The 20,012-nt window shown below is 40.9% G+C and overlaps 1 protein-coding gene across 7 annotated transcripts in view; it reads left to right on the top strand.

Annotated features, from left to right (window-relative positions):
• DIS3L2 (DIS3 like 3'-5' exoribonuclease 2) overlaps window positions 1-20,012 on the top strand; it is a 380,688-nt gene that overhangs the window by 169,156 nt on the left and 191,520 nt on the right. For all 7 annotated transcript variants that reach the window (XM_077957889.1, XM_077957886.1, XM_077957885.1 and 4 more), the window contains 2 exons: window positions 7,746-7,846; window positions 13,725-13,972. In XM_077957889.1, the coding sequence (XP_077814015.1) occupies window positions 7,746-7,846; window positions 13,725-13,972 (349 nt within the window). The remainder of the gene's footprint in view (window positions 1-7,745; window positions 7,847-13,724; window positions 13,973-20,012) is intronic.

Raw genomic sequence — 20,012 nt, forward strand, 5'->3', positions numbered from 1 at the left:
AGTTTTTAAAAAATGTACTTGTGCCAGGGCACTACATGTAAATATAACTCATATAAACTATTTCTGGTGTGCAAAGGAGGAAATTCAGAGACAAAGAGTAATTTGTTCAGAGCCACATAGCTCAAGCTCATAGGATCTAGATTTGAATTTAGATCTTGTGACTCCGGAGCTCATGCTATCTGTCATGCCTGTGGATGGAAGCAGTGAAATTATATAAGGAGAGCTGTTTATCATTAGACAGCTTCTAAAATTTAAAACCCCTCACTGTCTATAACTGAATTACAAAATTTTCCACAACCCTCCCACCCTGGTTGGAACCCCACGCACATGCACCCATCTTTCTTCCAGATCCCATCATACCTTGGTGGGAAGAGCTTGGACTTGGAGTCAAACTGGGTTCTGATGCCCCTCTACTAACCATCTCCTTGGATGAACCCTGGGATAAGTTACTTTACTTCTTTGAATTGCTGGTTGCTTTTCATTAAAACTCAGGATATTAACAAGCAATGGGTTTCTGAAAGAAAAAAAAAAAAAAAACCCTAGGATAATAATACTTTCCTCATGGGGTTGCTGAGACAAATGAATGTAAGTGCCCACTTCTCTCCATCCTTGTACCTTAATGAGATAGTACCTTATCCGACAGTACCCATTGTAATGGCTTCCTTACCATCTCCCTGCTTGTGTTTACACTGTCCGCCTCCCCTGTTCTTACCGCATCACTGCTCCCCATCTATGCTCTACACTGCCACCTGAAAAAGATTTCTAAGATACAAATCCTAGGGACTTTCCCTTAATAGTTATGGTGAGCTATTATTCAGATACACCCTCCCACTGAAACAACTAAAAATATTTGGATTAAAAAAAAATCTCAAAGCATTAAAGAACTGATGGGCACTACCAGGTTAAAATTGGAATTGATAAGACATTGTAGATTTGACCACCAGTTGTCAGGGACAGAAATAAGGTCCAGACTCCTTGTAAGAAGCTGGAACCCCAAAGGCCTACACCATCAGGGTAGACCTGAAACAGCAGCTCTCACATGGAAATGCAGCCCAGTTTCAAGCTGACTGGGTCAATCAAAGAATCTGAAGTCTTGAATAGGTTTAAGGACTGGTAGTGCCTCTGGATATCTGGCAAAATCAAGTGGAAATTCTTTCAAAAGAAAGGTTTCTTCAACCTAGGTCTCAGATTATTCAGTGACTAGCACATAAATATAACCAGGCATCCAAGGAAATCATACTTCAAAGACAAGAACCATAAGAAACCACAAACAACAGAAGCAGCCCTTCAAAAACATCATCAGGTACTAGAATCATCACAGTCTAAAAAATGTCTGTTTGAAATCAGACTTCAAAGACAAGAACCATAAGAAACCACAAACAACAGAAGTAGCCCTTCAAAAATATCATCAGATACTAGAATCACCACAGTCTAAAAAATATCTATTTCCTCTATTTAAAGAAATAAAAGATAACTTTGAAGGTAACTCTGAATTGTGACATAGCAAATTGGAAAAGAAACCAAAAAAACCTTCTAGAAATAAACATTAAATGAATGAAATTAAAAACTTAGCGAATGAGGAAAAGTATACGTTTGATTAAATATTTTGAAGAGAGAAAGTCAGTGGGTAGATTTAGCAGCAGATTGGATAAAGTGGAAGAGAAAGTTAGCAAACTGGAAGACAGTAAGAAAAAAATTATCCAGACTATTGCATGGAGAGACAAATAGAAAATGCAGAGGAGAGAGCAAGAGACCTAGAGAACAGAGTGAGAAGGTTTAAATAAGTTGAATTAGAGTTCTAGAAGGAGATGAGACAGAAAATGGGCAAAGGTGAAATTTGAAGACAGTGGCTGAGATTTTCCATAGCAGGTGAGATACCATTAAGCAGACCAGTGATTGCAAGTATAGTTTTTTTAAAAAAATCCAAATTTAGATACACCAGGAGGAAATTACTGAAAATCAAAGGCAAAAAGAAAAAAGCAGCTGGAGAAAAAAAAAAGATTGTCTTCAAAGGAGCACTGGACTGACCAGGATAACCTTTTCTCATTAAATATAATTTAACCATTTCTCATTAAATATACTTCTGATCATATTATTCTCAGAATTTTCAGTGGTTTTCCATTGCTAAAATATAAAATAGATACTCTTCAGAATGTCATATGAGGCCTTTCATAGTCTGGTCCCTGCACCTCGTTTATACACACAAGGCTTTCCTCCTACTCAGTTTACTCTTGCTTGTGTGCCTTTGCACACTCTCTTCTCCCTTTCTAGAATGCTCCCTAGTCTCATCCACCTAGCCATTTCCGACTGAGCCCTTCCATTCTCAACTCAGGGTTTAACTGCTCTGTCAAACTGCGTGGCTCCCATCTCATTGCCCTTAGCACAGTGCTTGCCAGCAGTCACGAACATTATGTGCTTTCAAAATTTGTTTGCATTTTTGCCTCCCTTCCAACATAGGAGCTCCCTGAGGACAGAGCTTGATAGTCCGTCGATATTCAGGATACTCACTGGGTTGACTCCAGCATTTCAGGAAGTCCCATGCCATTTAAATAATATCTTGATACGTTTTCATAGTGCCCCAGTTCTTGCTAATGTGGAGAACAGGTCACCACTGTCAGCACCAGCGTCCTGCATGCTGTCATTGACTGGTTCCCTCTCTTCACTACCCCTCTTTCCTCAGTGAAGCTGGAATAACAATACCTACTTTACCCATAGTATAAGTTGTAAGTTGAAAGAGGTAATATAGGTGAGCATGCTGTGAAAATTCTTTGGCATCATACATTTTCACTAGCTCTATATCAGAGTGAAATTTGCTTAGGCCTAGGGATTTTGTGAAGAAAGGAGCTTATTGGTGCTCCTGAAGACTGTCCCTCCCAAGTCTTTGCCTTAACAGGAGCTAGATGTGGGGTCCTAGAATGATCCTAAGCACTCGGTATGCCCAGCAAGCGTGCAGCATCACAAATGATTATTCACAGTGTATGTTGCCTTGCCCCTGTGAGGACTTGTGTTTTCATTTCTACATTTCACTGGAGAGAGGGGGGCCCGTAAGATAAGTTTTCCATGTTGGTTTTGAGAGATCCAGAAGGGACATATTTTCATTTACAAATACATATTGTATTCTTTTCGTTGAATTCTCTTTGGAAATTGTAAATTTCTGTGGCCCTTCATTCAGAGATTGAACAAGCTTGGATTTGTCAGCTTTGGACTTAAATCACTGCCACTATCTTAATTTGGGTTCTGATTGTGTCTCACCTAGATTCTAACCTTAGCTTTCTAAGATCTCTGCTACCATTGTCTCTTCATTCCAGAGTGCTACCAAATTCATAGCCCTAAAATACATGTGTGATATATAACTCTCAAGAGAAGAATTGCCCTGGCTTTTATAATGCTTTATAGGATAGTGTCCTAGCTTGTCAGTTTCATTGTCTGGGCCTGTATGTTAGAAAGTATATTCTGTAGAAAATAGCATTAAATCCTGAAATATCAATGACTTAAACAAGAAAGAAGTTAATTTCTATCTCACGTAGAAGAAGATCAGAGACAGGCAGGCCAGGGCTTGTAGGATAGCTCCACAGTCTTCAGCTCATTCTGTTGTGCTGCTCTGCAGAGTAGAAAACACCCTTGACCTGTGGCCTCTGGGACCAGGATGAGTGTTCAAGGCCCAGCTATCAAATCCATATTCCAGGCCGCAGGATTGAGAAGAGAGTGAAGGAATACCCTTACTCTGCCCTGTAAGGGTATTCCTGGAAGTCACTAACAACACACTTTCCGCAGGATCTTGTTGCCTAAAATGTAGACGTGCAGGGAAGTGGCTGAGGGATGTGGCCTTTTAACTAGGTGGCAGTATGCCCAGCTAAAAATTGGAATTCTTTTTGCTAGGAAAGAAGAGGCTGGATAATTGGGCAGTAACTAGTCCCTCCCACGGGGCCATTCTACCAGCCTTATTTCCCCCCTATTCTAGTCCCTCCCAATGCAGCATTGTGTCCCCCAACCTGTTAGTAGCTACCATAAATCTTTTACTGGGCCTTTACCATGGCAGGCCTGCTCATAGATCTAGGCCTTTCACAAGTTCTGGCCTTTGTCTGGAGTGGCCTTCAACTTCCTTATTTCTCTTTGAAACATCTGTATCTATATATCCTTCAAGCCTCAACTCACTTCCTCAGTGAGTTTTCTTCATTAACAGCGATAGAACATTATCCCTTACTTTTGCGTATAGCAGTGTGGTGCACTGGAAGAGTTTCATGGATTTAGTGGCTGCACAGATCTGCATTTGAATATCCTCTCTCCAGCTTGGGCTGGAAAGTTTCTCAGCATATAAATTGTATGTAAAGCAACAGCCCAGGTCTATCTTCTGAGTTCCAGACCTTCATTTTGAATTGCTTACTCAGTTTCTTCACTTAAAAGTCTCATATGTGACCTCTCAAATAGAACCACCTCCGAAACAGAATTATTGATCTTTACCCCTTCTTCTTGTCTTTCCTGTGCCATAAGTGATGCCACTATCAACCAAGTTGCTGGTGTCAGAAAGCTGGAAATAATCCTTGACTTCTTGATAATCCTTAAGCTCTCATATGTAATTATCACCAAGACTATTCAATTCCAAAATATATCCTAATTCCATCTCCAGTGCCTGCATCACAGCTCCATCCACTCATGTCTTGACTATTGCAGTAGCTTTTAACTGGTCTCCCTACACCCACTGTTAGCCTGCTCTTATCTTGCCCTGGGCAGTGTTGCTCTCTTGCACAGAATCCTTAACCATCTTGCTGTTGTACTTAAATTCTGGCTTTTTGTATTCTGCAAGGCCCACACCTGACTTGGCACCCATCTGCCTCTCATTCTCATCTCTAGCCATGCCCATTCTTGCTGACTGGGCTCCAGCCATGCCTCATGGTCTTTGTTCTGGTCCTTGATTGTGTGAAGAACTTCCTGCCTTTGCCCTTTCCTGTGTGCCATTCCTATCCTGGGTCTCTCATTCTCTTCTTCACTCCTGTATACACTGTCCTCATGTCTCAATTTAAATTCTTTCCCTGATCTCTAATCTAAATCATATGTCCTTTCCCCCTTCTTTTTGGGATTATTCTTTCACGTTTTTTTTTTTTTTTTTTTGAGACAGGGTTTCACTGTGTCGCCAGGACTGTAGTGTAGTGGCACGATCCTGACTTACTGCAGCCTCTACTTCCTGGGCTCAAGTGATTGTCCCACCTCAACCTCCCAGGTAGCTGGGACCACAGGTGTACACCGTCACACCTGGCGAATTTTTTTTGTATTTTTTGCAGAGATAGGGTTTTGCCATGTTGCCCAGGCTGGTCTTGAACTCCTGGGTTGAAGTGATCCTCCCACTTCAGCCTCCAAAAGTGCTGGGATTACAGGTGTGAGCCAACATACCCACCCTATAATTTTATATTTATTGAGTGATTATTTATATAATATTCCCACATTAGTCTATAGGGCTGGGATCATATTTCTTTTAACACTGGATCTTCAATGCCCAGTGTTCAATAAATACACATGGAATAAATGAATAATAAGTGATCTTATGATTAAACAATGTAGTAGAGTCTCATTAAATTGACGACTTTGCTATTTTTTTTTTTGAGACAGGTTATTGCTTTTTTGCCCAGGCTGGAGTGCAGTGATGCAATCTCGTCTCACTGCAGCCTTGAATTCGCAGGCTAAGGTGATCTTCCCACCTCAGCCTCCTGAGTAGCTGGGATATATAGGCAAGCGCTGCCATGCCCAACTAAATTTTATATTTTTAGTAGAGATAGGGTTTCGCCATATTGCCCAGGCTGGTCTTGAACTCCAAGGCTCTAGTCATCCTTCTGCCTTGGCCTCCCAAAGCATTGGGATTACGGGCATGAACCACCCTAGACCAGCCGACAACTTTACTATTCAGTGTGGCAAGACATGGTTGTTGGAAATGTATTAAGGTGATTCACCTTTTCATCCTGACATTGTGTTTCTTTATATCCATTGACCATTATCTATGATTCTCACCTGTAAGGCTTTAAAGCTTGGTTTAGTTTATTAGAATGTAACTTTGTCTGAACAAAGCCTCATTTCTGCCAGGATACCCTTCTGAATATAGAACCTGAAAAGGTCATGTTCAGTCTGATAGAAAATCATGATTGGGCCCACTTCTATAGCTTACCTTCTCTCTTTAGATGTAATTTGGTATAACATTTTGAATAGTCGACTTGCTGTTGTTGGGATGGAATTTGAGGTAACGATCATTTGAAGATGGAGCCATGAGTGATCATCACAGAAAGCTGTTTGCCCAGGATTTAGGCTGCTTTGGAAACACAGTCCTCTCACTGCAATGTCTTGATTGCTAGCATTTGAGACCAAACTAGTGTCAAATATCTAAGTAGAGGACACTTATTCATGGTAATTCCACGCTTTGATGTTTTTCCTCAATTACCTTGTTCTGCAGAGCATATTGGTGAGATATGTTACGGAACAAACAGATCAACAACCTGTGTGGTTTTTTTTCTCTCTACAATTATAAAAAGTGTTCTAAAAGCATCTGACGATTTTGGAATCCTGAATTATGGGTTTAAAAGAAAAGATGAACCTTGCTGATGTCTTCTTTCACTGTTAGACAGGGCAATTTACAATAGGAAAGTTTGTGTTTGCTTTTACTTTTTGGAAAACAATGAGGATTCTGCATTCAGAGGGCACTTCAGTAGGTAGATTTCAGCATAGATGGAAAAGCAAACAGTTGATCATTCTTAAACCCCGGTAGGTCAGATCATGTCAGTGTTTCCAGAGTACGCCCAGAATGGTAAAAGTTGGCTTTAAGTTGAGTTTTTGCTAAAAGGCAGCCAGTCCTGAAAAGGATTGATTTATTTATTTTGGCCTTGGCAACATCTAAATGATGATAAGTGCAAGTTTCTCTTAGCTCTCTGGAGAGGCTCCCATGTAAATTGGTTGTGACCCCTAGAATCCAGAATCCCTAACATAGTTGGATAAGAATATTTTGTGGGGAAATCTAATTAACAAGTAAAGATTCAAAATTTTAAATGTTTAGAAGTGTGTAATTTGCTACTTTTGTTCATGAGTGTTTTTAATACTTCTGGTAGAGAGCCTAACTGCCTCTTTCCTCGGGAGATGTGGTTTCAGTTTCTTGGGTGAATGTGCATTTTATAAGTTTTTTAAGAAAGGAAATTAAACATTAAAAGACTTTAAGTACTTTACTCTTTACATAATGTCACTAAGAAAAAGCCAGGAAAATCAGGGTTGGGTTTTAAAATTTATTTATTTAATAAATATAATCTATTTTCCACCATTTTGTTTGTTATGGCTGGTACCAAAGTACTTTTAAAAGTTAACATTTATTATGATTTTGTTTTATTTCAGCAGATGTGCATAATAAATTAACCTATCTCTATTCTTCATTTTGGGCTGGGGCAGCATTTAACATCTAGGTTTTTGGCATTCTGACACACAGGCTATTTAGTTTAATTCAGCATAGTTTGATGTTCTCCACTTGTATGATATTTATGATAGTATGTGAATAATGTTAAGTAGATAAAATGTGGTCTGCTGAGGCTGCATGCTCAGTATGAGTATAATACAGGTATGTGACAGGTCCACTGGGGGCCTGGGGTTCTTCTGTAAAGTGAGTAGTTTGGGGTAACTGGTATCCAAGCATCCTTCTAGATTGAATTTTAAAATCCCACTAATTGATATGCATCTAGTTGATGCCTCCTCTTCTCTCTTTCTTTGTCTTTTTAATGTAGGAAGAGAGGATGGTGATGCACCAGTTACAAAAGATGAGACCACCTGCATTTCACAAGACACAAGAGCTTTACCGGAGAAATCCCTGCAAAGATCAGCAAAGGTCATTGCCTACAGATTTTCTTCACATGTCCAAATGGCTCTCACCTGAGCTCCTTGTTGAAGATCTTGTGTGATTCAGTCAGGACTGTATTTGTTCATTTAATCAGAAAAGTTAGAGCAGAGAATCATAAAAAGTGAATTTAAAAAAAAACTTTAAACATATAAATATGAATCCATCTGCCTGCCTTTGGATAAGGGGTCAAGGCCTTTTCTTTGAGTGTGGGTGTGTTGATTGGAGTTCTATGTTATCTTTGTTGCTTAAACCACACTTGTAATGCCTTTGGATAAGGGGTCAAGGCCTTTTCTTTGAGTGTGGGTGTGTTGATTGGAGTTCTATGTTATCTTTGTTGCTTAAACCACACTTGTAATGCAGCATTTATCACTTCCAGTTTTGGTGGAGTGAGTGGAGTGAGAATTAGACACTGGAGAAGAAGTATGAATATAGACTCTCTTCAGATTTGTACAGTTTTTGCTCCAGTTTTTTTTTATTGTTACCATGCCCATACCTAATTTAAAAATAATTTTTAATGTCTTTTTTAGTTTTTCCAAAGTATTCAATTTAGTTATGAAACAATTGTTTTTATATTCCTATTTCACCATTTTGCACAATTCACTTGTATTCTTTAATTATATAAGCTAGTGTCATTTTCAGATGTGGGATGAAACACAGCTGACTTCTTCTTTTGTTTGTTTGAGACGGAGTTTCACTGTTTTTGCCCAGGCTGGAGTGCTTGGCGAGATCTTGGCTCACTGCAACCTCTGCCTCCCTGGTTCAAGCGATTCTTCTGCGTCCCGAGTAGCTGGGATTACAGGCGTGCACCACCAGGCCTGGCTAATTTTTTGTATTTTTAGTAGAAACGGGGTTTTGCCAGGCTGGTCTCGAACTCCTGACCTCATGATCTGCCCGCCTCGGCCTCCCAAAGTACTGGGATTACAGGTGTGAGCCCACACGCTTGACCAAACACAGCTGACTTCTAACTGTGCAGATAGCTCAAAGTGGTAGAAATGGTGAAGGGCAAAGTATAAAGTGGCATAATGGCATGAGACTTTATGTTTCAGAAGCATCCATCAGTGTGTTTCATCTGGGAATGCAGTGTGCTTACTCTACCCAGCAGGTTGGTTAGTAGAGTATTGCTCTTGCATACTGACATGAGGAATTTCTAAATTATACTTTGTATATTTCAGTACTAACTGTGCTCCAGGCAACATGCTAGGTGTGGGAGATTAGAATGACTGGAAAGCCTGGGGATGGATCTGGCTCACAGACCTATTTTGTTTGACCTTGCAGTATTTAAAAATTTTGACTTCATTGCTTTCAGCAAAAAAAAAAAAAAAAAAAAAAAAAAAAAGAGTCATCGGTGGGCGGGGGTGGGGGTGTTCACATTAAAAATTAGACTTTTGGCTTCTCTTGTCAAAACAAAACATTTGGTAACACTAGGCCAAATTCCTAAATGACTGCAGTCAGAGCTGAGTAGAGGCAGCCCTGGAACCTGTGTTCTGTGATTTGCTACTGTCCTCCAAACATGTTTTCCCTCTCCCTTCTCCCTTGTCCCTATCTCCCTTTCTTTTGGATAATGTTTTTAGTGGATTCAACCAAAAATCACAAGGCAAAACAGCACTTGCCTGTGAAACTTATGCTATGGTAGAGTCATTTCCATGACAATCAACATTATATGAATTGCAACTAATGTAGTAATGTCAACCTACTTTATACACTTCCGTGCTGTCAGACATTAAAACAAGAAACAAGAATCTCCAGTTCAGACAAGATGGCATAGACCTATTTTTTCTTGCTCCTCCCACTGAGGATAACTGTAAACCCTGGAAAAAACAAGGGACAACCAAAGGAGAATTCTAAAAGGTGAAAAGAGGAAGGCAAACTAGTTTCGCCAGTACTAGAGAAACATCATAACAGCAGGGACCTCACAACCCCCCACCAACAACAGCAACAACAGAAGGTGGCCCAAGCCCAGTGTTTCTGAATGCCAACCTGGCAATAGAGGGTGGTCCAGCTAGACTCATTCTCACCCAGATCTAACAGAAATCTCTCCAGCAATACCAGGCAGTCCACAGCACCTGTAAAGAGCTCTAATGACAATAAGTGGTTAAGAGAAGGGCTTTCCTTCCTCCCTGAACCTGCAGCTTCTCTTTCCCACCAAGAGACATCAGGTATCTGAGTGGCTCCAACAAGAAGGATTCTAGAAGTGGCCCAGCCCAGAAAGCCTCTTTGTTTCTGTGGGGCTGAGACTGTCTTCTGCCCAGAGGCACTGAAGATCCAGAGACGCTGGGCATCTACCCAGAAAACACCAGGAAAGGTGATCTGGCCACAGCATGCAGTCAGGTATGGGAAGCCCCCATGTTCTCACAGGCAAGAGAACTTCCCTCCTTCACCCAGAGATACCACGCAGCTGGGTGGCACTAGCAAAGGAGATCTGGTCATAATGTGTGTGTGGTCCAGGAAACCTCTTTATCCTTGTGGACCAGAGACTTCCCTCTTCCACTCAGAAACACTGGGCAGCCAGGTAGCACCAGTAAAGGAGATCCTGCCACAACAAGAAACCCAAAATGGGAAGCTTCTTTGTCCTTGCAGGCTGGAGATCCCCATTTCACACTTAGACCAGGTGGCCTGGCTTGGGGAATTTCTTTCCGCCCACAAAGGCAGTACCAGTAGAGACCAGCGGGAGCCCCAGTGATACCATATAAACCAAACATACCAAGATAGCACTGCAAAGGCTGTTTTCCAAGGAAATTGTCATTGAAACTACAGCCCACAAAAGTAGGTCAGGACCTGCATGCTAAACCTCAACAGGGTGTGTGACTGCCTTCTAAAATAAAAGATTTAAATGAGACCCAGAGTGTCTTAATATGATAACCGAAAGGTCCAGGATACAATTGGAAACCACCCGTCATACCAAGAACAGGAAGATCACAACGTGAATAAGAAGACAATCACTTGATGCCAGCACTGAGCTCTTGCAGTTACCCAACAATGATTTCAAAATAGCCATCATAAAAGTGCTTCAATAAGCAATTAAAAACTTTCTTGAAACCTTTGAGAAAATAGAAAATCTCAGCAAAAATTTAGAAATTATAAAAAGGCCGGGCATGGTGGCTCACGCCTGTAATCCCAGCACTTTAGGAGGACAAGGTGGGCGGATCACCTGAGGTCAGGAGTTCAAGACCAGCCTGGCCAACATGGCAAAACCCTGTTTCTACTAAAAACATACAAAAATTAGCTGGGTGCAGTGGCACGTGCCTGTAATCCCAGCTACTAGGGAGGCTGAGACAGGAGAATCACTTGAACCCAGAAGACGGAGGTTGCAGTGAGCCGAGATCATGCCACTATATTCTAGCCTGGGTAACAGAGCAAGATTCTGTCTCAAAAGAAAAAAAAAAATTATAAAAAGGACCAAATGGGAATTATAGTCCTGCAAAGTACAATAACAGAAGTAAAAACACTATTGGATAGGCTCAGTAGTAGAGACGACACAACAGAGAATCATTGAACTTGAGGACAGATCAGTAGAATTTACCCAATCTGAACAGAGAAAGTATAGACTGAAAAAAATTGAACAGAGCCTCAGGGAGTTGTGGGACAACAAAAAGATTGAACATTGAGAAAACTGGAGCCCTGGGAGAGGATCAAGAGAGTGAAGATGAAAGGAGAGATTGTGCAGAATGGGGACAGGTGAAAATATATCTTCAGAGAATTTAAGGTTCTAGCAAAAGGTGTATAACAATGTATAATGCTATCCATCTGTACAATTGTAATTTCTTTGCTGATCAACTCTATACCTTGCGTTTAAGGTTAGAGAATACTGGTGCCTGAAATGTTCCAGGACTGAGGGTTTTTAGGGTGAGGTGGTAGAAGGATCAGAAGAGAAGGCATTTGACAGCTTGAGTAAGAGGACTTGAGGTGATAGAATATGGTGGCTCAAGGCCGGATGCAGTGACTCATGCCCATAATCCTAGCATTTTCAGAGGCCGAGGCGGGCAGATCTCTTGAGGTCAGGAGTTTGACACCAGCCTGGACAACATAGTAAAACCCTGTCTCTACTAAATAAACAAATTATCCAGGCGTGGTGACTGGTGACACATGTCTGTGGTCCCAGAAACTCAGGACACTGAGGCAGGATTGCTTGAACCTGGGAGGCGGAGGTTGCAGTGAGCCAAGATCACACCACTGCACTTCTGTCTGGGTGACAGAGCAAGGCTGTCTCCAAAGGAGAAAAAAAAAGTGTGCATGTGGTATTGGTATTGTGCGTGCACGCGCACATACACACGCACACACACACGGTGGCTCTGGGAAGGGAGGAAAGGATTTGAGGCTTAGACGTAGCTAACAGACTTGGAGAACAGGCAAGGGTTAAAGGTGCTAGAAGTCTTGATGTGGTGAAAAAGCCTGTGGAGTGCAGCACTGGAGAGCAAGTGAGCTGTGTGATGGATTCGTCAAAGAGCGGGTGTTGGAACTGGACTAGTTCCAGATGATGCTGAGGTGTGGCCATGAGGACGAGTTTTTGAAGTCAAATAGAAGTGAAGGTTGCTGGCATTGAAGAGATAGGGGAACGGTGAGGACAGGATGTTGACTAAGTTACTCACCTAGGTAGACGTGGGAGGGCCAGACTGTAAGCCAGATTTCACAGAGTAACCAGGAGGCCAGGAGATGATAATAGCAAGAAGGGGACCACCTGAACCAGAAGAGGGTGCACATACATGCATGAGGCTGGAAGAGTAAAGGTCTGGGCGTGGCGGTGCAGCATGGGAAAACGCGGACACCAATTTCAGGGGCCGTATGTGGGAAAAGGAGCATCCTCTTCCCAAATGGGCTGGGGAAGACAGTCCTTAGGACAGATAGTTACATGCAAGGGGGAGGGGGGCGTCCCACAGCCTTCTTGAAAGAGGGTACAGCAGTTTGTTTAAAATAGATGTTTTTCAGGGAAGAAGGAAGAGTTAAGAGGGAAAAAGTAGAGCATGTTTTGGGAGTGAGCTTGCATGAGAAGACGGTTGCCCTAAGGTGCTCTCCTGTGGGGTAGTAGCTGGGAGTGACTGGGGGAGAGGTGTGGTGCACTCAACTGGTTTGGAGGTTTCCTTCAAATGGGCTGAGATTCCATATGGAGTCAGGGACATAGAGAAGAACAGCAGCCAGCTCAACTGCAGGCTGAATCTTTGTTCAAGGGTCTGGTGGGATGTCGGCAAGCAGCTCTGAGGAAGGGATGAACCTGCAGACGGGCTACAGTGGGGAAAGGAAGCACTGCAGGAGGAATGCGTTCGGGGGGTGGGGAGTGGGTGAGGGAGAAGACTCGTTTTCTCGGAGAATACTTCTCTCTCAATGGAAGTCGCATGTGTATGTGGTGGAGCGGTGACCTCAATCTTCATTTAGTCAAATTAGAGCTTGGGTTTAATCTTGGAATGGAGGAAGATCAAATATTTCTCCTTTCAGCTGTTGAAGACATAATTAAGAGAAGTAATTTATGTCTAATAACCCTTTTTCTTTTACAAAAAGCACCTACCGTGTTGTTTCTGTGAGATACTGGTATTGCTCATGGGAGAAAAGTATAATGTGGAACAAATACCTGGAGCTATACTTCCCTGCTGGAGTCCCACATGTCTTTATAAGACACAGGTCATGGTAATAAAAGCTCTTTGATTTAATTCATCCATGTATTGCATAATTTTTCTTGGATATATATGCTTACTAGATACTTGTTGCTACTTAAATATAGATTACTTAGTCACAGATCATCACTGAGAGGCACTTATTTTAACCTAGAAAAACTGCTGGTTCCTGCTAGTTGATCAAATTATAACCTGCTGACCTCTCCCAAGTGTAATTCAGTACTGCAGATAAACAACATTGACTATATCTTTGGTGTTTTCAGGTGGTTTACATCTTGGAGAAAAAACATTCTCGAGCAGCAACCGGCTTCCTCAAACTCTTGGCTGATAAGAACAGCGAACTGTTTAGGAAATACGCCCTGTTTTCTCCCTCAGACCACCGAGTGCCTAGAATTTATGTGCCTCTCAAGGACTGTCCCCAGGACTTTGTGGCACGGCCTAAAGATTATGCCAACACACTGTTCATCTGCCGCATTGTGGACTGGAAGGAGGACTGCAATTTTGCCCTGGGGTAGGTGATCTCTGGTAGGAAAAACCACAGGTGACAGGCAGAACTCAGTTTAGGTGGTATTTAGGTAAACTTTTTGTGTATTTTAATTATTATTTCTTTATTGAAGCATAGTTTCTGGTGTATTTTGGTCCTGATTCTTCAGAAGTCACTCTTAGCTGCCACCTCAACTGGTTGCCTGTATGTTCCTTGAATTACCAGGCAGTCACATTTTTGTTTTTGTTTTTTGGTGTAAAACATGAGCATATTCTGAGCCTCTGCTTATTTAATGTCATGTGTCCTATTTGTACTTGTGTACCACAGATAATTCATTGCATCAAACAACCAGTCCTCTCCTTGCAGATGCTAGTGTTAAACCATGCAAAGTCTAGACATATTCAGGAGACCCCAGGTTCCTTTGCTTTAAAATATGAACATGAAGGTATATTTGAATGGCATTCTTTTTCGGTATTGATTTCGCCTATGGCATTAAAAACTACCCTATTGTAAGAAGGAAAGGGGTACCATGTTTTTGTGGAAGCTGTCAGAAATCAACCTAACTTAAATATACATGACATAGTCCCAGAGCATCATGGATGGCCACTTCATTTTGATCTGAAGAAACTGCTGGACCTAGTTGCTTGACCAAATGCTATGCCTGTTTTCTTCTTAGAACTGGTATTCATGTTGAAAGAAAAGCAGTAAGTTTTAGCTATGTCATTAAGTGTTTATTATAGATGATGTCTGGTTTATGCTTCACAGGAAATGACTATAAAGGTATACAATCTAGAAAAGAGCCTGTTGATTTACTTTTATTCTAGTTTAATGTCTTGCTTGTTGGTCATCTCACTTGTACAGGATGTACCCTCCTGGGAATGTCCTATGATTAGGAGAGTCAGCACTGAATGGATGGCTACAATGTGCTGCTTGTATTAGGTTTATTCCATACTTAGCTTCTTATGCCTAGCAAAATAAGCCAAATCAAATGTGTGTGTTATATATAAGAGTGTTTCATATATAAGAAACACTACCCTGTGCCACTTTTTCAGTTATATGAAGATTGGTGTGATTTAAATGATCTCATAGCTACTTAGGAACAGTTGTACTTTCTTTTTTTCCTCTCAAGTGGTGTGATTGCAATGTCATCATTTTAAAGCCTAACTCATTATCCAAAAGTGATGTCAACCCCTTGAGCCCTAAATAGTCCTTCTTACAAGCTTGCCAGTTTCTCACCATCAAATCAAAAGGCCCAGTAACGGTTGTGCCACCTGGTCCTGTTGATTGTGCAGCCACACTCTGTTTGGCAGTAAAAGAGGAAGACTTTCACATCAAACCAGGAAATCCAGCCTTGTTTTTTATCTGCCTTTCTGTCATATCCCATTGTGTGTACTTGATTGGACTGCTTCCTTAGTTTTCAAGTTGTAAGGGTGTAGTCAGGAAATCTTCATAGTATGAGTTTCTCTTATTACTTTCATGGCCTTCTAGGTCTTTTTTAATTTTTATTTTTTTATAGCTGAGCCATTACTTCATCAGGAACCCTTTTTTTGAAGGTAAAATACAACAAAAAGGGAGTCAAGGCTTTGAAGCCTCAAGCACATTTGCTGGATCTAAAGAAATAATATTTAAAAATGATAGTCGTTTATTAATTATATAATTTTCAAAATAAAAAATGAAGATAATCATATCTAGATGGAAACATCATGTTTTTTTCTCTACCTTCTTAATATAAGGATATAAAAATTATCATTTATGAAAATATGCCTTTTAAAATCTTTGTGAAAAAGAGAAAATTTATTTTAAGAACTAAAATATGGTAGGTTTTCCTGATGAATTTCTCAGATGACGTCTGTTGTACGAGGGATGAGGGCTGCAGCTGTTGAGTATGTTGGTGGTCGCCTTGCCATTTTGTTCTGGTTATCCGTTACTGATCTTTAAGAACTGAGGTCACTGTTTCTTAATCAGAACATGCTGTGCTATGACTGCCTAGGTTTCCTCCATCTTTGCCAGGCTTTGACCAGGAGTGTGATGGTAATACCTGCTGTGGGTACGAAAGTGTGTGGTTAGCTTCCACAAAAACTATCCCTAAAAGTCAAGTTTGGCTAAGGTGGCTTCCTTCTGAATTTCTTCCCTACTCCTATACCTCTATCCTTGAAAGTATTGGACTTCCTTTGCCTATGTAATTGCTTCGAATTATTCAAGTTCAAAGTCATTTACCTCTTCTGTAGTTATGTTTAGTTCACCAGACAGGTTTTGATTCAACTATGTGTAAAATACTGTGCTATATTATCTGAGAAATACAATGGTAAACAAACTATGGATTCGTTATTTAAGGAACTTATAGTCTAATGCAAAAGGATTTTTGCATATACATATATCATAGGGATAATTTGATTCTAAGGAGTGGAATCCCACTTGAGCTAATTTAAATAAAAGTAGAGATTAATATAAGAAGCTGGTGAGCAGGAAATTGAGGAAGTCTCATGAGAAAATCAGAACTAACAAGGCAACAAAGGAACCACAGTTTCTCTTTCACCCCTGTGACTAGCCCAGCCACCACACAGTATCTTTTCTTTACCCCTTTTTGCATATGAGCTGTGTTATTCTGCTTCTCTCTGCACAGTAGTTTTCTACCTGCATAGCAGCACACGTGGCCCCAAAATGGTACTGCCAGTCCTATGGCAGTTACATACTAAAGTCTAGATCACAATACAGAATTTCTGTGGTGGAAAATCTTACTGGTCTAGCTTGAGGCAGGTATTTTCCCTCATCAGTAGTTTCAAGCAGAGGTGGGGGTCCAGAGTCCCATCCATGATTCACACCCAATTAGCAGCGCTGTGGGACTCTCTGGGAATGAGCGTGGATAAAACAGATGGCTTGAATGGCTTATCTCTTTGAGTTCTACCTATAGTACAAAACAGAAGTTGTAAGTTCTTCCATAGGAATAAAATAATTTGGGGGAATTTAGAGGAGGTCGGTGAAGGGGGAAATCCAGGATCATTTCTTACAGGACAGAGGCCTCTTTGCTGAAAGATCACTCTGAGAGTAAAGAATAGATGAGGAGGGACATGCCTAGCAGCTGGAGGTCATAATACACTATTGCAGTAAGACAGATGAGATGGGAGAACCTGAAATAAAGAGTTGCAATGGAGGAAACAAAAGAAATGAAAATATTCAGGGGAGATTAAGAAGGTAAATTTTCCCAGATGTGATGACTAATTAGAAATGGGGCATGAGGGAGAAGGATGGAATCTTGGATGAACTTTCAGGGCTCTGACTAGGGGGAGTGGGTGGATGCTGATGGCACTTAACCACAATTCACTGGGAGCCATCTCAGTTCCTTCCATGGTCTTCACTATCAGAAATCCAACTTGCCATTTCCCAAGCTGACTGTGTATGTTCATAGTTCCAAACTTTTGCACGTTACACTTCTTTCCTAACAGTGGCTTTCTCCTTTCTCTAGTGTTTGCTTGGTGAAATACTCAACTTTTAAACTCAACTCAGTTGTCCACTCAAAAAATGTTCCTTGACTCACAGGCCTCCGTTTTGGTGCTCCCATAGCTTCTATTAGTACTATTATTAGAGCTCTCATCTGTTTGGATTGCAATTGCTTATTTGTTTTACTTGGCCATGAGCTCCTTCAGGACAAGGACACTTAGTGAACATTTGCTGACTGGTCAGATGAGTAGATGGAAATGAATTGATGACCCCAATGTCTTGAGCCAGGTTGACTAGGAAGATGTTGCACCATGACTCAAGCTAGAAAACACACAAGGAGTAATTTGGAACAGAAAATGATGAGAACTAAGGTTCTATGACTTCAAAGTCCATGCTTGACAATAGCATACAACAAGTATAAAAACTCAGATGGAGAATGCCAAATTGAGAAGGCACAGATATTTAACAAAAAAATTGAATAGAATGCACACATTAATGGAATATATGATGTTAGTAGCTTTGGAAGGATCCTTAGGGAGGACATGGAACTCGGCCTCCTCTTTGCTGTAAGCATTGCTTCTCTGACACCCTAGTGCTGCCTTGGGGCCACCATTTAGGGGCAGCTCAAAGAGTATTACAACATTGGAGACTTCCAGTTGTTATTATTTTCTATCTTGTTCTTAGAATTGTCATGAGAGATCTCATTTGAACCTTGTTCACCTCTGTATACATCACATCTACCACATTTTTATGAATCTTAGTTCTGTAATGCTATCAAAACCCAAGTGAGCCCTTGCTAGCTTTTAGGGGTCACTGTTTTTTGTTATACATCACAACATATTTAGTACCTTTAATATTTAGTACTAGACTCTGGTCCAGGATAATTAAAAAGCCACATTGGCTTCCTCGCTGGAATGATCTGCAATTATATAATCAGATTTACAGTTTTAAGAGCTTCCCAACCCTCTTAAATCATCTTTCCTTTTAGAAACTCTTACAGTGGAATTCATGCCTATATTTTCTCAGACCTCTGGGAAATCTGGTATCCTAAAGTCTGGAGTTTACAGTTCCAGCTTCTCTTTCCAGGATGTCACGAGCATAGAGATATCATTGTCACTTTCTCCCAGATTTGTCGTGGTTTCTTCTTGAATATTTAAGGGTAAATCTTGAATAAAATGGGAAAATTTTACAGCAGCTACTGTGAGGAACTTAATAGTGTTTCTTGGCAACACTGAAGGCTAACTGAAGATATATGGCATGAACCGACCTAGAGCAAATTGACATATTTATATTATCAAGCAAAGTCTGGTGGCTTTGAGGGTGGAGGAGGAGGAGGAGGAGGAGGAAAAATGATTAGGTCAGTATAGACTGAGAAGTTCTTGGTTGAACATGGAATTGCCTAGGCTTAATGGGAGGCTGTGGAAATGAGAAACAGAATGGGTTACAGTGCTGCTGGCTTTAATGAGTGTGAAGGACAGCAGGTTCCACTGGAGCGGATGATGGAGTGAGGTGAAAGCAGAGGAAGGGAAATTCTGACCTTGGAGGACTGTGGTAGAGATGGGAAGTAGGGGGTGGGGGTCTGTTCTGGTATTGCCTTTGTCTCCTAGCTTTGCACCTTATGGTTGTTGTTAGTCAGTCAGCAATATTTATTGACTGATGGAAGCAAATACTTTGACATTCCATTCCGTTTTGGTAGATATTCAGTTTCTTATAGGGTAGACAGGAATTGAAGAGGTGGTCATTAAATTACATTAAATACATTGAATTGTAATTAGTAGGAAAATCAAACCATGACTAGATTGATAGAAAAAACAAACAGAAGAAATTAGTTTGTTTCATTGAAACATAGGCTCCAAGATTAGCAAACTGAAAAATAACCGTATCCAATCTTTCCCTTTGCAAAAGGAATATTTCATCTTTTTGAGAGCATATTCTTTAAAGACAGCTCTGAGGGAGAAACCAAGTTATGTAATGCTATGGACTCGCATTACCAAATCTATAAGTTTGTACGTTCTTTTCAGGGGGTACGGACCTGGCCGGCTAGAAGGCAAAAAGCAAATCAGGCTGAGGAGGGGGCTCTTTTTTTTGTGACTGTTGGGCTCCACCTGGTGGCCTGTAAGTATCAGCTTTGGAAAAAACTGTGTCTTCAACACTGAGAAAATCCTGGTCGAGGCAGATCAAAAGTTAAAGGAATGGAGGAGAATGATCCAGATCCAGGCTTAGGTTACCAAATCGTTCCTTTCCTTGATGAGCACTGTATGCAGTTTTGGCAGTTCTTCCAAAGTTGCCATCTTCAACTGCAATTTCTAGTGCACCTTCTTGAAAATATTACAATGTAGAGGACCTTAGATAACCATCAGCCTCCTCTTATACTCATTAAATCCTTTCAGCTTCCTCTTTGCTCTCTTCATATCAATACCAATTCATTCTTAAATTTCAAGACCTTTTCTTAAATAATTCAGTATTGTTGACTCTTACTTCTTTTCTCCATGCTTTTATCTATTTTCACTGACAAAAACACCTTTCCTGAGGTCCCATTCCTTAAGTGCTACTTTCTGCTATGTCGTAGTACTGAGCCATAAGAAGCGAAAATAACTTTTTCTCTCTCCTGATTATAGAAAGTAATAGA

Source organism: Macaca mulatta, chromosome 12 (genome assembly GCF_049350105.2).
Source record: "Macaca mulatta isolate MMU2019108-1 chromosome 12, T2T-MMU8v2.0, whole genome shotgun sequence".
NCBI classification, from domain to species: domain Eukaryota; kingdom Metazoa; phylum Chordata; class Mammalia; order Primates; family Cercopithecidae; genus Macaca; species Macaca mulatta.